The sequence below is a fragment of the Hemiscyllium ocellatum genome, chromosome 30 (assembly GCF_020745735.1).
Source record: "Hemiscyllium ocellatum isolate sHemOce1 chromosome 30, sHemOce1.pat.X.cur, whole genome shotgun sequence".
In the NCBI taxonomy this organism is placed as follows: domain Eukaryota; kingdom Metazoa; phylum Chordata; class Chondrichthyes; order Orectolobiformes; family Hemiscylliidae; genus Hemiscyllium; species Hemiscyllium ocellatum.
Window position 1 is genome coordinate 20,351,000 of NC_083430.1, and position 17,358 is coordinate 20,368,357.

Genomic DNA, 17,358 nt, shown 5'->3' on the forward strand with positions numbered 1-17,358 from the left:
TGCCTGTGGCGAAATTGTGACTTACTCATCTGGAGGAAATGGCATCCGATGGATTTTGTGCCTCCTCCCCACCTGGGATAAAGTGAGGACTGCAGATTTTGGAGATCAGAGCTTAAAAATCAGAGCTGGAAAAGCGCAGCAGGTCAGGCAGCATCAAAGGAACAGGAGAATCAACGTTTCGGGCTAGTCCCAGGCTTGCTGGCTAACCTATTGCTCCTCAATTTCTCTCTGCAAAAGGCACTCAAGTAAGATACTGCATACCTCTGCATACCTCGACACTGTCCTGCTCCCTTAGTCCAAGAACTCCCCACCTACGTTCGGGACACCACCCACGCCCTCCACCTTCTCCATGATTTTCGCTTCCCCGGCCCCCAACGCCTTATCTTCATGATGAACATCCAGTCCCTATACACTTCCATCCCACATCACTAAGGCCTCCAAGCCCTCTGCTTCTTCCTCTCCTGCCAACCCAACCAGTACCCTTCTTTGACTGACTGAAATGGCCCTCGCTCTTAACAACTTCTCCATCCAATCTTTCCACTTCCTCCAAACCAAAGGAGTAGCCATGGGCCCCAGCTATGCCTGCCTCTTCGTCAGATATGTGAAACAGTCCATCTTCTGCAGCTAAACTGGCACCACCCCCTACCTTTTCCAACAGTACATCGATGATTGTATTGGCGCTACCTCATGCTCCCACGAGGTGGTTGAACAGTTCATCCACTTTACTAACACCTTCCACCCCGACCTCAAATTTACCTGGACCGTCTCAGACTCCTCCCTCCCCTTCTTAGACCTCTCCATTTCTATCTCGGGTGACCGACTCAACACAGACATTTACTACAAACCGACCGATTCCCACAGCTACCTAGATTACGCCTCCTCCCACCCTGCCCCCTGTAAAAACGACATACCATATTCCCAATTTCTTCGCCTCCGCCTCATCTGCTCCCAGGAGACCAATTCCACTACCGAACTACCCAAATGTCCTCCTTCTTCAAAGACCGCAATTTCCCCTCCGATGTGGTCGACGATGCTCTCCACCACATCTCCTCTACGTCCCGCACCTCTGCCCTTGAACCCTGCCCCTCCAATCGCCACCAGGATAGAACCCCACTGGTCCTCACCTTCCACCCCACCAAACTCTGGATACATCATATCATCCTCCATCATTTCCGCCACCTCCAAACAGACCCCACCAACAGGGATATATTTCCCTCCCCTCCCCTATCAGCGTTCCAGAGAGACCACTCCCTCCGTGACTCCCTCGTCAGGTCCACACCCCCCACCAACCCAACCTCCACTCCCGGCACCTTCCCCTGCAACCGCAAGAAGTGCAAAACCTGCACCTACACCTCCCCCCTCACCTCCCTCCAAAGCCCCAATGGATCCTTCCATATCCATTGCAAATTCACCTGCACCTCCACACACATCATTTACTGTATTCTCTGCACCCGATGTGGTCTTGACTGGGGAGACAGGCAGCCTACTTGCGGAACGTTTCAGGGAACACCCCCACCAACCAATCCAACTGCCCTATGGCTAAACACTTTAACTCCCCCTCCCATTCCGCCAAGGACATGCAGGTCCTTGGCCTCCTCCATCACCAGACCCAGGCCTCATGACGTTTGGCGGAAGAACACCTCATCTTCCACCTAGGAACCCTCCAAACACACCGGATGAATGTAGATTTCTCCAGCTTCCTCATTACTCCTCCCCCCCACCTTATCTCAGTCCCAACCCCTGGATTCAGCACCGCCCTCTTGAACTGCAATCTTCTTCCCGACCTCTCCGCACCCTCACCCTCACCTCCTTCCACCTATCGTATTCCCAGCGCCCCTCCCCCTATCTTTTATCTCAGCCCACTTGGCACACCAGCCTCATTCCTGAAGAAGGGCTTTTGCTCAAAACATCGATTCTCCTGCTCCTCGGATGCTGCCTGGTCTGCTGTGTTTTTCCAGCCCATATTTTTCAACTAAGGTACTGCACAGAAGGCTACATAATGAGATAACTGTCCAAGATGTCAGAGGTGGTGTATTAGCATGGATAGGTGATTAGCTAACTAACAGAACATAGAGTCAGGATAAAGGACATGTCCTAGATAACATTCTGTAACTAGTGGAGTGCACAGGGATCAGTGCTGGGGCCACAATTATTTATAATAAATATTAATGACTCAGATGAGGGGTGTGAATGCTTGTCATACTTGCGGGTGACACAAAAATTGGTGGGAAGGACAAGGGCTAAGGGGAATGCAAACAGTTTGATCTTAGGTTATTTGCTAAGTCCAAATTGCATCAAGTGTTTTGAAAGGATTTTTCTCCAGGAAGGTGAGCATGTTTTCTCCTCCTCCTTAGCAAACTTGCCTCCTTAACTACCCACCGTTCACACATAATGTGTCTCTCTTCTGATTTGCACCCCACCTAATTACTTGACACTCACTGCGTCTCCACTAAAACATTGGCACCCACACCCATGCCATCTTTAAAGCCCATTGTTCACTTGCACAAGGATTGACTTTCCGAAACTGCCTTGCTAATTATGGCTGGCGTCTGAAAATCTAGGAGAACAGAAAGATAGTACCGTGATTTTCTGACAAAGACCTGGAAGGTCTAACGGAAAGGCATCCATCTCCTGGAGGGACAGCAGAGGGCGCCGCACCACCAGATCCTGCCAGGGTGATGCCCTGTCTGGGGTGTGAAAGATAGGCCAGCAAAACAGGAAAAAGGTCAATAACTTCTCCACTCCAGCAGGGTAGCGACCATTCTCTTCTCTGTGTCACCTCAAGCTCACTCTATCTGCCACTGCACACATGTCTCCCCAAGGCTAATGGTTTGCCACTCTCACCAATGCATGTAACACCTTCTCTCATTTGCTGTCTCCATTGCTCCAATCTCCCATCACTAACCTTTCCTGCCCCCTGTGCAACCTCCTCATTCCCTCAGTACACCTCACCACTTTTCCCCCAGACACACCAGCATGGCAGCTGGGCCATGCACCTTCACCCTGTCTGTCCCCTTTGCCCTTGGAAGTTCAAGCCAAAGAGGGTCAATTTGGATTGGTGCGGTAGTCTGTCCCCTTAGTCGTGGGCACCTCCATGGACCTCAGTGAGAACTACTCACCAAAGAATGCTTGCTGCACAGGCCACATAAGGCGGTGCAGGTGTGAGATTAGTATAGCACACTGTTTTTCTATGAGATGTGCACCCCCTGGGCCTGAGGACTGTTTAGAACAAGGCAAGCTGTCTGTTGTTAAGACTGTGGTAATTGTCATGACAAGGCAAGGCAGAGATGCCATGGGCATGCAGGTAGGTGTTAAGTGAGTGAGCGTCCCTTTCCAGTGACAGTCCATCAATGCTAGTTGCTGGTGTACCTGCAATGCAAGTCTGCCCTGTCATGGTGCACTGTCAAGATCATCATGGTGGGCTTGCAGATGCTGGATGCCAATATCACTTGAGGAGGAGTGAGTGCAGCTGGTGCCCTGGGCTGTGGCTTGATGGCAGCCAACATTTGAAACAGATGTCAGACTGAGTCCTCCAAACACACAATCTGGTTTCCTTGTCAAGTTCTTCTGATGACTAGCTTGTTGGGTGAGCTGAGCACAATGGGTGGATGAATATTCATGGGACAAGTTGTGGCGTTAATGAGGCATTTGGCGAGCATTAATCCTCATGAAATGGTATCTTGCCGCTACCTAGTGTAAATCTTGCCACACTGCTTGTGAAAAGCATAAAAGATGTCTGACCCTCACAATCCTAACTTGTGACCTCTCCTTAGAGAATGGAGCCTGAGGTTTACACCAGGGACCCACTTGATTTCTGCCAGCTGAGCAACCCAGGCTCAGCCATCGCCACATCCACAAACTAGGCCTATACTCTTTTTCTCAACAGTCCACTGGAGGCACAGTTTAAACTAAGTATCTTTGCCTCATCTCTTTGAGAAAGAGCTTGAGTCTGAGAATGTACAGAAAGGAAAGAAATGAATGGACTAAAAGAGCTGTCAGGGTCAAGAAGAAGTTGCAGGGATGAGAAAATTACTTTGATCAAGACCAAAAAAAAAGAAGGGTCCTGAGAAGAACTGAAAAATACATTCCAAAGATGATTTGTGCTCTTTATTTCAATGCAGAGGGCTTTTAGAATATGGAATGTAGTTGTTGGAGCAGAATCCACGATAGCTTTGAGAATTGAACTTTGTAAATAATTGAAGAAGAAAAATGAGATGAAGTCTGGGGAAAGGACAGAGGAGAGGTGCTCACTGGGTAAACCTTTTCAAGAGCTAGCATGAGATAACCTTCCTCAGTGCTGCAAAATACTATGAACCCATGAAAAATAGGTCTTCAATCTCTATTTAGGATAGTGACAAGAAAGAAATATATAAAATGAGTAAAATGATTCATGAAGGTCACAGGTCTCCATTTTACAGCTTCTCTGTGGGAACACTTCATATGATGTAAAAGTGTCCTGAGACACATTTGGTGTGAGGTCAGGCAGCATTGAACAAATAGTTAGTGAGCAATTTGAAATGTATCATTATAAATAAAGCATTGGTGCTCGCACACTCCACTAAACACACAGTCCATTTGCCCAGTAACAAACTGTCAATGCCACAATTTAGTTGAAGAGAGCATATTTATTTGTGCTGCAGTATGTATTTTGTATAGTTGCTGCTGACTGTGCAGTATTTGTAGCAGCCTCGGAATAAAGCATATACAAGATGACATTAATGTGGCTGATCTGTGGTGCAGAGTGAACTTGAGCTCACTTGAAGTTTTTAAATTGAAAAGGCTGTTTGGATGTGATTAGCACTATAGTAGCACAGGTACCTGAAACTGTCAGAAATGATTGCCCTTGACTTGAGAATAGACTGACAACTGATATACATAAAGCAGAAATAAAGTGTGATGGTATCCTTATGTTATATTCACATCAGCACTTTACGGCTCCACAACACAGAATTATATTTTCTGGATTACTGTGTGATTGTTGCACACATTTTATTTTGTTTTTATTTCTTGCTCCACTTTTTCCTGCCAATTAGCTACCAATCCTTCATTAACCCTGCAACAAATAACTTCAAGTTTAAACAAAAATTTGCATTTATCATGCCCCATTCATGACCTCGGAACATCTCAAATTACTTAATGAGCAATTACGCTTTTTTTCTGAAGTGTATTTACTGTTATAAGCTAGAAAATACAGTAAAAGCATGAAGTCCATCATAAAAGATTTACTCGCAGGGCACTTGGAAGACAGTTTTAGGATTGGAAAGACCAACATAGATTTACCAAAGGGAGATTGTTTGACAAATCGACTGAAATCTTTTGAGAATGCAATTAGTAGCATTGATAAGGAGGAGTCATTGTTTGAACTTTCATAAGGCTTTTGGAAAGGCCCCACATTAGAGGTTAGCATGTAAACTTAAAGCACATAACACTGGGGGATAGTGTACTGATGTGTTTAGACAGCTGCTTGGCAGAAGGAAAAAATAGTGTAGGAATGAACAGTTCTTTTTCCACAAGGTTCAGTGCTTACACCCAGCTGCTCGTAATATATGTTGATGATATCGATGAATGTACTAAATATAATATCTCTAAGTTACAGATGACACAAAGCTGGGTGGGGTGGTGAACTTTACTGTGATTTGGATGAGTTGAATAAGTGGGAAAATGAGTCATTGAGTCTACAGGACAAAAAAATGTCCTTTGGTTTATTATGTTCACACCAGTCAAAAACAAACCCCCACTTAACTAATCTAATCCTATTTCCCAGCACTTGGCCATTGGTTTGTGTGCCTTGCGGTCACAAGCGCACATCTAAAAACTTCTTAAATATTATGAGGGTTTCTACCTCTACCACCTTGATGGGCAGTGAGTTCCAGATTCCTACCACACTCTGGGGGAAAACGGTTGTTTCTCACATCCTCTCTAAACCTTCTGCCACTTACCTTACATCTATGCCACTTGGTCATTGGGAAAAGCTTCTTCCTGTCTACTCTGTCTATGTCCCTTGTGACTTTATACATCTCAATCATATCCCCTCTCAATCTCCTCTCCTTGAAGGAAAATAACAAGTCTGGCCAATCTCTCTTGATAACTGAAATGCTGCAGCCCCAGTTAACCTGCCTGGTAAATTTCCATTGCATCCTCTCACATCTTTCCTATAACGTGGATTCTAGAACTGTACACAATGCTCTAGCTGTAACCTAATTATGCAGTTCCGGTGTAACCTCCCTGCTCTTAAACGCTATGCTCCAGCTGATAGAGAGCAGTATATTTTATGCCTTCTTAACCATTTTATCCCCTGTCCTGGTATTTAAGAGTACCAGGTGTACATGCCATACCAAAGTCTCTATGATCCTCAGTGCTCCCCAAGCTCTTACCGTTCATTAGGACATTGTTTGTCCTGCCCAAGTATAACACCTCAGAATTATCAGGATCGAATTCCACTTACCACTGATTAGCCCATGTGACCAACCCGTGTCTATCCTCTTGTAGTCTAAGTTTATCTCCTCACTATTTATTACCCCAACATTTTTTGTATGGTCTTATAAACCCATCTATATTCAAGACTAAATCATTTATATAAACTACAAACAGCAAGAGCCCAATGCTCATCCCTTTAAGGTCCCCCTGCACACAGACTTCTAGTTGGAAAAACGCCCCTCAACCAATTGTGGAGCCAATTTTCCTACTTTCCTTGGATCCCATGAGCTCTTATCTTTGCTTTTAGTCCACCATGCAGGACTTTATCAAAACCCTTGCTGGTCCAAGTAGACTGCATCACAAACATTGCCCTCAAGTAGTCAGACATGACCACCCATTAACAAAATCATGCTGACTGTTCTTGCTTAATCCTTGCCTCTCCTAGTGCAGATTAGTTCTGCCCTTCAGAATTGCTCCCAGTAGTTTCCCCACCACTGAGGTTATACTGACTGGCTTGTAGTTTTCTATTTTGTCTCTTGCTCCTATCTTGAATAACAGTACCACATTGGCTCCACAGGCATCTTTCCTATGGCCAAAAAGAAACTAAAAGCACCCCCACTATTTCCTCCTTTCCCTCACTCAACAACCTGGGATATCTTTAGTCTGGCGTTGGAGATATATCTTCTGCATGACAGATGAAATATAATGTGGATAAATGTGAGGTTATTCACTTTGGTTGCTAAAACAGGAAGGCAGATTGTCAGCTAACAGGTGATAGTTTGGGAATGGAAGAGGTACAACAAGACCTGGGTGTTCTAGTACACCAATCACTGGGCGGCACGGTGGCACAGTAGTTAGCACTGCTGCCTCACAGCGCCAGAGACCCGGGTTCAATTCCCGCCTCAGGCGACTGACTGTGTGGAGTTTGCACGTTCTCCCCGTGTCTGCGTGGGTTTCTTCCGGGGGCTCCGTTTTCCTCCCACAGTCCAAAGATGTGCGGGTCAGGTGAATTGGCCATGCTAAATTGTCCGTAGTGTTAGGTAGGGGGTAAATGTAGGAGTATGGGTGGGCTGCGCTTTGGCGGGTCGGTGTGGACTTGTTGGGCCGAAGGGCCTGTTTCCACACTGTAAGTAATCTAATCTAATCACTGAAAGAAAGCACGCAGATGTAGCAGGCAGTGAAGAATTCAGATGGCATCTTAGCATTCATCAAGAGAAAGATTTGAATACATAGAATCATAGAAAACAGGAGAAGGAGTAGGCCTTCAAAGTTTGTGAGAAGATTTGTAGCTCAGGTGCTCGTTGTTGTGGTTCTGTTCGCCGAGCTGGGAATTTGTGTTGCAGACATTTCGCCCCCTGTCTAGGTGACATCTTCAGTGCTTGGGAGCCTCCTGTGAAGCGCTTCTGTGATCTTTCCTCCGGCATTTGTAGTGGTTTGAATCTGCCGCTTCCGGGTGTCAGTTCCAGCTGTACGTTGCAGTGGTGGGTATATTGGGTCCAGGTCGATGTGCTTATTGATTGAATCCGTGGATGAGTGCCATGCCTCTAGGAATTCCCTGGCTGTTCTCTGTTTGGTTTGTCCTATAATAGTAGTGTTGTCCCAGTCGAATTCATGTTGCTTGTCATCTATGTGTGTGGCTACTAATGATAGCTGGTCATGTCGTTTCGTGGCTAGTTGGTGTTCATGGATGTGGATCGTTAACTGTCTTCCTGTTTGTCCTATGTAGTGTTTTGTGCAGTCCTTGCATGGGATTTTGTACACTAAATTGGTTTTGCTCATGCTGGGTATTGGGTCCTTCGTCCTGGTGAATTGTTGTCTGAGAGTGGCTATTGGTTTGTGTGCTGTTATGAGTCCTAGTGGTCGCAGTAGTCTGGCTGTCAGTTCAGAAATGCTCTTGACGTATGGTAGTGTGGCTAGTCCTTTGGGTTTTTGTACCAATGTAGTGTACAAAATCCCATGCAAGGACTGCACAAAACACTACATAGGACAAACAGGAAGACAGCTAACAATCCGCATCCATGAACACCAACTAGCCACGAAATAACCCGACCGGCTATCCTTAGTAGCCACACACACAGATAACAAGCAACATGAATTCGACTGGGACAAACACTACTATTATAGGACAAGCCAAACAGAGAACAGCCAGGGAATTCCTAGAGGGATGGCACTCATCCACAGATTCAATCAATAAGCACATCAACCTGGACCCAATATACTGGCCACTGCAACAGACAGCTGGAACCGACAACCGGAAGCGGCAGAGACAAGCCACTATAAATGCCGGAGGAAAGATCACAGAAGTGCTTCACAGGAGGCTCCCAAGCACTGAGGATGTCACCTAGACAGGGGACGAAACATCTGCAACACAAATTCCCAGCTCGGCGAACAGAACCACAACAAGGAGTAGGCCATTTGGCCCTTCAAACCTGCTGAGTCATTTGTTATTACCATGATTGATCATCCAACTCAACAGCCCATTCCTGCGAGAGAAAGGAACAGGAGCAGGGATGATTTGCTACAGTGGTTACTCACCAGTTTCTTGATGAGACCACACCCTGTGGTGTTGCATGCAGTTTTGGGCATCTTATCTAAGAAAGGATGTTCTGGCTGTAGGCAGAGTGAAACTAAGGGGTTTACCAGATAAATTCTGGGATGACAGAACTGATGTATTCAGTGAAACTGGATCAAATGCATTCATTGAAACATAGAAGAATGAGGGGAAGATCTGACAGAAACCTATCAAATTCTCTCAGGACTAGACAGGACAAATATAGGAAGGATGTTCCCAATGACTGAGGAGTCCAGAGGCAGGAGGTCACAGTTTAAGTATACAGCATAGCTCATTCAGAACTGAGATGAGGAGAATTTTTCCACCGAGAGAGTGATGAGCCTGTGGATTCTCTGCCACAGAAAGAGGTTGAGGCCTAAATATTGAATGTTTTCAAGAGGAGCTCGATATAGTTCTTAGGACTAAAGGGATCAAAAGGTATTGGGAGAAATAGGAACTTCGAGTTTTTTTTACTGAGTTGGGTGATCAGCTTTGATCATAGTGAATAGTGACTCAGTAGGGTGATTAAAGTGTGTCAGAATCGCTTGGGTCCAAAGCATTAGTTGGAAGTGAAAACCAAATGTAGGATTTAAGCAATGAGCATGGATTTCCATAACAGTGTTTTCCTTGATTTATGTACTTCTCTATCCATACATAATGAATGAAAAGCTTTCAAAAATTCCCACCTGATAGACAATATGAGGTGTTTAAGTTATCAAACACTAATATAATTTTTCACCATTTATAGAGCACTGATAATCAACCAATGGATAATTATTATGTATTGACATTAATTTTTATATCAGAAACTACAATGTTCTGACAGAACTTTGTGTAAAAGTCTCACATCATTTACAATTTAAAAAAAATGACGTGAGGTCTGGAGCATTTTCTATGTGATTCCAAGGAATGTCCCCAAACTGTCTGATTGCTGTCTCTGCACATTTAGTGGAGTGTTCAATCAGTATTGAACTTTACCACAATGATTTTACCACAATGACATCCATTGTTGGCTTTATGTACAATTGTTGCAGTAAATTAGAGGTATGTCTATTCCTCAGTGCAAGGAAATCAAGTTCTAAGGAATGTTTAGTTACGCTCATGTGAAAAATACCATTTGAAAATGTTTCTTCAGCAATGTTCTCTTTCTCAGATTTGAGGTTCAATGACGATGTGATGAAGTTATGTCTGTAACTGACATTTTGGTTCTGTAACTTTCAGCACATTGCCCAATGAATGAAATACACACAGATTCCTCAGGAGTCATCTTGAGTCAAGGCTTCCCAGGAAATTATCCACATTTTCAGACCTGTTCATGGATTATTAAGGTGGATCCAGGCTTCAACATCACACTTCTAATTGATTTCTTCCAGAGTGAAAAACAGTTTGATGAACTGGAAATATTTGATGGTACATTTAAATTATTTATGAAATATTAATATTTATGTTGACTCACTCTAGATGTAGTATCTATGTATGCTTTTATAACAGTAGCATATTCAGGACAAACTCCAATTTGAAATGTAGTTGTATATCCTCTTTTGACTCTCTGTCACTCCATTCAAATGCCTGAACCTTGATAAGTAACACTGCTCAACTGTTCAATTAATAGATGTGTTCGTGATATTTCATCCTCATCTTATTTATGTTCATACCCATGCATTCAGAAATGCGAGGGACCCTAGTCATTCTTTTCTTGTTCCTGCCCAGAAAGAGACTAATTGCTATCCTTCTGCACCACCTTGCTTAGTCTTAACAAACTCAGTAGAGGGACATAGCAGCAGGAGTAGACCATTCAGCCCCTCAAGTCTTCTAGATCATGATTGCTAATCATATGGATCAGATATCAATCTTGAGGTTTTCTCATCATTATGAGCTCTTATTTTTTTCTGTAATTTATTTCCTCTCAGCCCTCCAACAGAGGTTGGAAGTACTATACGAACAAATATTGTATGAGGATTTGAATCCAAACTTATATTTTCTTTACTATGTGTCCTTATGTTGGTGTTGTTTGGGTTGATTTGGTTGAGTACATTCCTGAAGGAGCATACTTCCTCCTTTTATCCAGGCAGCTGATGGCAGGTAATGTGGTAAAAAGTAATTTTTTTTGCAATTGAAAATGATCCTAACACAAACTCAGTAATTATACTAGGAAAGTCAACGTTTGAGCAGTGGATTATGCTCAATCAGTTATCCACTGACCTAGATGCAGTATTGATCATGAAACCTTTTCATGTGGGTTTTTGGTTTCAATTCAGATCAGATTGACTGACTGTTGATCATCCTAACTGAAATGGATCTCAACATAACTCTCTCATTTTAGATCACACAGATAGGAATATCACTAACACTAATATTAACCACTGGGCCACCGTGCCATCCCACATAGCCTGCACATCCCTGGAAATTATGGACAATTTAGTACGGCCAATCCAGCTCACCTGCATAAGTTTGGACTGTGGGAGGAAATCGGAACAAACCCACAAAGACACGGGGATCATGTGCAAACTCCAAACAGACAGTCGCCTGAGGGTGGAATCAAACCTGGCTCCCTGGTGCTGTGAGACAGCAGTGCTAAACATGAGTCACTGTACTGCCCTGGGTCTTGTAGGTTTTGTGTTAGGTGATGAAATAGTTTAACATAAAAGATTTCAACCTTACTGCAAATTGAAGGGAGTTTTTCTTGAACCATGCAGATTTAATGTAATATATTTGCAACAAGAAAACAAAAATGTGTTGGTCAATATATCGTAGGCATAGTCCTGAAGATGTGTGTTGGAAATTATTGGAAGTTCCAGTGCAGTGATTGGGAAGGAATTGCCTGGGAAGCTTAAACTTTCACTTGCATCCAGAAACTCTTGGGAAAAGTGTCTAGCTGTGAGTTAGAGTTGGAGGTTTCATACAGTTCTGACACAGTTACCTGCACGTTTACCCAGGAAATGTTAGGCAGGCAAAAACCAACCCTGGTTTGCTGTACACTGATCCTTCCACCTGCCTCTCTGATGAAGCTCCAACTCACCCTGACACAAACTTGCCACCAGTTAGCCAAACAACCTACCCAGGTTTCTTATCCACATTCGTTATATCAGAGAACTATTCAGTCTTTTAATGAACTTATCAAAATACTGCAGCTTGTGACACAAAATGGTGGTGTGGTTTCCCCTCACTACCTTGCACTATGAAAATGGGTACACTTTGCCTTTCTAGGAACAAGGGAGTAGGAATGGGTTGTTAACCCCTTAAGTCTGCTCTAACTTGCTAGATCATGGCTGATCATCCAGCACAATACTCCTACACTATCCCCATATCCTTTGATGTCATTTCTATATAGAAATCTATCAAGCTGAGCCTTAAACATGAACGATGGCTGAGCTTCCACAGGCCCCTGTTAGGGAGTTTCAATTATCTACTACTCATTGCTTTTGAAAGACATCTTGTTCAGAAGTCCAAGTCAAAAATTTCGAACTCAGTGAAATTTCTGTAAAAAACAGAGAGTGTAGTGGCAAGTTTTGGCTGGTGTATATTTTTCAAAGCTTCCTTTATTAACCTGTTTTAGCCCTCGCATTTACAGCAGCTTGAGTTGTATTGTATTTTCGAAATTGTACTTGCAGTGGTATGGTGCAAAGTTAATTAACCATCTAAAGTTGCTTCATGATATTAAAAGCCACATGCCTTGCGCACCCTTACTCAAATATTTATTAATGTTTTGTTATCTTCAGGGGCCTCAAGCCAAAACCCACTGCTGATCTCTCTCAGTGGCAACTACACATCTCCAATAACTGTTGTCAGCTCGGGCAATAAGGTATACCTCCGCTGGTCAACTGACCATGCCACCAGCCGGAAAGGCTTTAAGATCCATTATTCAGGTTAGTAAACCTGTGAAGGTCCTCCACTAGACTTGCCATTTACTCAAATGTCTCCCTTGGGTTTTACTTGAGCCATGAATTGGAAGACAGAGATCCAATGAAAGGAATGTCTCAGAGTGAAAGAGCAACATATATTCTTAAAGGTCCTGTATTTTCTCTGACTTTATGTTGCTGGACTGTAATTTCTTCACTGCTATTTATAGTCAAAGTCATGGTTTTCACTGTATTTCTGATGAAGATGTGGTGACATAGTGATAGGAAGCCCAGAATGTTTAGCAGCACATTATTTATACTAACTTTCTCAATTGCAGTCTAAGAAGTAATAGGTCCCTGATTTGACATTTAAGTTCATTTAATCTGTTTTTGGTGATAACGGTTAAAATAGAGAATGGAAGGAATTACTCCCTGTTCTCTTTCCTTTCATGCTAGCAGGCATTCAAAACCCACCCAAACATGGCAAAGAGTCCAAAGTTTGACATTTAATCTCCAAGGCAGCACTTTCAACAAGGCAGCACTTTTCTCTCCTGTTCTGAAAAGCCGATCTTGTGGTCAAGTCCTGGAATAATGCTTTAAACTGCAATAACAGCTCGAATCTGGTTCATTTTCTTAAAATGCTTTGGAATATAGGCATCACTGGCACTCACAGCACGTGTTGCCCATCCCAAATTGCTGTTGATCTTGTGGTTTGCTAGGCCAGTTCAGATTGCAGTTATGAGTCAACCACATTGCTGTGGATATGGAGTCATGTGTGGGTCAATCCAGGTAAGAATGGCAGATTTCATTTCCTAAAGGGCATCAGTGAACGAGGTGGGTTTTACAACAAAAAATGCTCAATGTCATGGTCCAGGTATTAATTCCAGGTTTTATGAATTGAATTTCAATACCATCAGTTGTCATCATCGAGTTTAGTGGCAGTAAGATAAAGCTGCCATAGCACCAGAGGACCATGGGGCTGCACTCTCATGAGAGAGACACAATTTAGAGGTTTAACTTCGGAGTCATCATGCCTCAGGCGAGGGTGAAGTTGAGAAGTTGGAACCTTCATGGTGACCTCAGCTGGTACAGCAATTGAACCTGTGCTGCTGGCATCACTATGTATCCAGCTGTGCAGCTAACTGAGCTAACCAACTCTACCACCAAAGCCACCGAGTTGGTGGAATGTTTCAAAATCCCTTGCTGTTTATGTTAAATTCTTTGACAACACTCAACATCCACTCTATAACAAGCTGCAATCCACAGGAGAAAATTGGATGTCAGAAAAAACTGGTTGTCTGTATATTTTTTCTCCTCCTAATTTCCAACATTGGACTTCCATTGAAATTGGGATCCACATTTGCGTCCAATGTACTGCAGGCGTTAGCTTTTTGCAGAATGCCTGACCAGGAAACTCTCCCACTTTAACAAGCTGTCTTGAGGCATATTGGAAGATTCACAGCTGACAATCAATCTATTTGGCTGCATGGTGGATGCACCTTTCACAGCCAATGCGCTCAGGCATGGGACTCGATCCCAGGGCCACAAGACCTCCCAATCAACACTGTCTGATGGAAAATTAATAGTATCAGACTCTAACAATGGCTGTCATAAGGGAGCAAAAGGCAACACCGGAACACTTGTGTTATCTTGTCATCGAGGTATTTTGTCTGGAGAGAACAGAGGAGTTTTTTTCTGGACCTCACCAATCTTGCATCCATTACAGATGTTCTTTTTGTTAAAAATAAGCAAATATAAATTCTCTCAGTTCTGTGTTATTTTACCTTCATTAGCACACAGCATTTTTGGTATACATCCCTGCCAGAGGAAAAGTCTAAATTACAGAACAGACTGTTCCAGTCTTTGCTTTCCCCATTTTATTCTTTGCTGATCTGGAACAGGTATTTTGCTCAAGACGTAAATTCCTTGAGGCTGAGCAAATACAGATAAAATCAAGTGGGTGTAATCAACTGATTCGAATTGGCGTGTGACTTGGCTGCTGCCTCCTAATTATGATTTGGAGATAACCTGGTGTTGTGTGATTTTTAACTTAGCCTCCTAATTAACGTGTCTTAATTTGCTGCTTTTTCAGTTGCTAATAATCAAATTCTGAGCAAAAGAGGTAGCATGGACATTTTCTGTTTATTGCTTCATTCTGCAACAAATTGCCTGGCTTGTAATTAAATAAGTTGAAAAGCCTCCATTCAAAAAGTGTATGAGATCTGCAAACCTAACCAGTAATCCAATAAAAGTGCATTGACTGAATCACCATTGGCAGCAACTGTGAGGAGATAATGATTCTTGCATTGAGGTTAGCTTGTTTTTCCTCATGTTTAAAGGCACATTGTCAAAGGTCTATCCATGCTGTATATAAGTTGCTTGTTGGGAATGCTCCCTCCAGGCTTCTTATAATGCCATTCACAAACTGTGATGAGAATAAGATGTGTCCCTTGACATTCCCAGTTCTTCCTCCCCCATCCATCAATTTGCAAGCAGGCATATAGAGCAGTATGGCTACTTCATTTGAAACAGAGATCACTTCGTGTCAATGATAGGAGTGCCAACTTACCTTGCTAAATTGTCAGGTTTTTGCCATTGTGATGCCACTTTTCAGTCACTCTTGCTCCAGTTTCCTTATTTTAACAAGCTTTTAGATTTGTAACCAGGTTTCGTTGTTTCAGCTTAAAGGTGAAGGTCCAGGCTGTGGCTGAGGTTTCCAGCAGTGCAAACAGGAAGAAAATAGTGTGTTTTCATCAGTCTTTTTTGTCAAAAAGTGTTTTGCCTTGGCATTCAGGAGGCACATGGAGAAACTGCAAAAAGGCAATGATATGCAATAGAGAACTAGATAGATTGGAAAAAACTGAGGAATGGATTGCAAAATCAATCAATCAGCATATTAGTGACAAGTGAAGTGACAATGCATAATATTTCCCAATTCTATTAACAACCAGGTGAAATCTGCAGTCTTCGAGTGATAATTTGACAAGTCAACTGACATGGCTTCTGCATACAGCCTAATGTCTCAATAGTAAGTGTCTTGGCATACTCCAGATGGGAAGTTTAAACTGTCTTCCTCCTCACCTAATCAGGTCAAAGGGACTTAAGGCAATTTTTCTTTCAATCTTGCTGCATGGGGAACCTACAACAAATACACTCTGCGCAAGAAGGCAGTGTTAACTGTCTAAGGAAAGAGAATGCTTACTAATAGACAATAATATGAGTAATCTGCTAATAAGGTAGAGTTGCCATAGTGTTATGAAACTGTAGGGAGAGTGCTGGTAATCTCTGCCAGTATTAGAGATGATTGGTGATGGTTTAACTGAAGGGTCACCATGTTTCAGATAAAGGGAAATATTGAGAAGGAGAGTGCGAGAGTGTTGGTAATCTCTGCCAGTATTGGAATTAAACCGAGGCTGTTGGCATCACTCTGCCATCCAATCAATTGAGCTAACTGACCCCCGCTAATAAGTCCATTCATGGAAAATAGAATCCTACAGTACAGAAACATGCCCATCGACCCATATTGTTGAAGAGAAATGCAATTCTACGATAATAGAAGAAATACAACATTGGTGTTGGTAATTTGTGAATCCTAAATTGGCCTAGAGGGGATCCCAGTTTCAATAGTTGTGTCTAAAAAGAAAGATGGAGAAATGATTACTAAATGGAGAAGGAAACCAAATGAAAAACACACTTAATATGCCTTAGTGAAAATTTTATGCTTTCATTTAGTTTAAGACTAAAATTAGTGAGTTGAATAACTTGGTTGTAGAGTGATTGAGCTTAGAGTCATAGAGATGTACAGCATGGAAACAGACCCTTTGGTCCAACCCGTCCATGCCGACCAGATATCCCAACCCAATCTAGTCCCACCTGCCAGCACCCAGCCCATACCCTCCAAACCCTTCCTATTCATATACCCATCCAGATGCCTCTTAAATATTGCAATTGTACCAGCCTTCACCACTTCCTCTGGCAGCTCATTCCACACATATACCACCCTCTGCATGAAAATGTTACCCCTGAAGTCTCTTTTATATCTTTCCCCTCTCACCCTAAACCTATGTCCTCCAGTTCTAGACTCCCTGACCCCAGGGAGAAGACTTTGTCTATTTGTCCTATCCATGTCCCTCATAATTTTATAAACCTCTATAAGGTCACCCCTCAGCCTCCGACGCTCCAGGAAAAACAGCCCCAGCCTGTTCAGCCTCTCCCTGTAGCTCAGATCCTCCAACCCTGGCAACATCCTTGTAAATATTTTCTGAACCCTTTCAAGTTCCACAATATCTTTCCGATAGGAAGGAGACCAGAATTGCATGCAATATTCCAACAGTGGCCTAACCAACATCCTGTACAGCTGCAACATGACCTCCCAACTCCAGTACTCAATACTCTGACCAATAAAGGAAAGCGTATCAAACGCCTTCTTCACTATTCTATCTAAATGTGACTCCACTTTGAAGGAGCTATGAACTTGCACTCCAAGGTCTCTTTGTTCAGCAACACTCCCTAGGACCTTACCATTAGATGTATAAGTCCTGCTAAGATTTG

The 17,358-nt window shown here is 43.1% G+C and overlaps 1 protein-coding gene across 1 annotated transcript in view; it reads left to right on the top strand.

Annotated features, from left to right (window-relative positions):
- The window catches only part of csmd2 (CUB and Sushi multiple domains 2), a 605,906-nt gene that overhangs the window by 471,269 nt on the left and 117,279 nt on the right, over window positions 1–17,358 (top strand). The window contains exons 42-43 of the mRNA XM_060847269.1: window positions 10,190–10,378; window positions 12,688–12,834. Coding sequence (XP_060703252.1) covers window positions 10,190–10,378; window positions 12,688–12,834 — 336 coding nt within the window. The remainder of the gene's footprint in view (window positions 1–10,189; window positions 10,379–12,687; window positions 12,835–17,358) is intronic.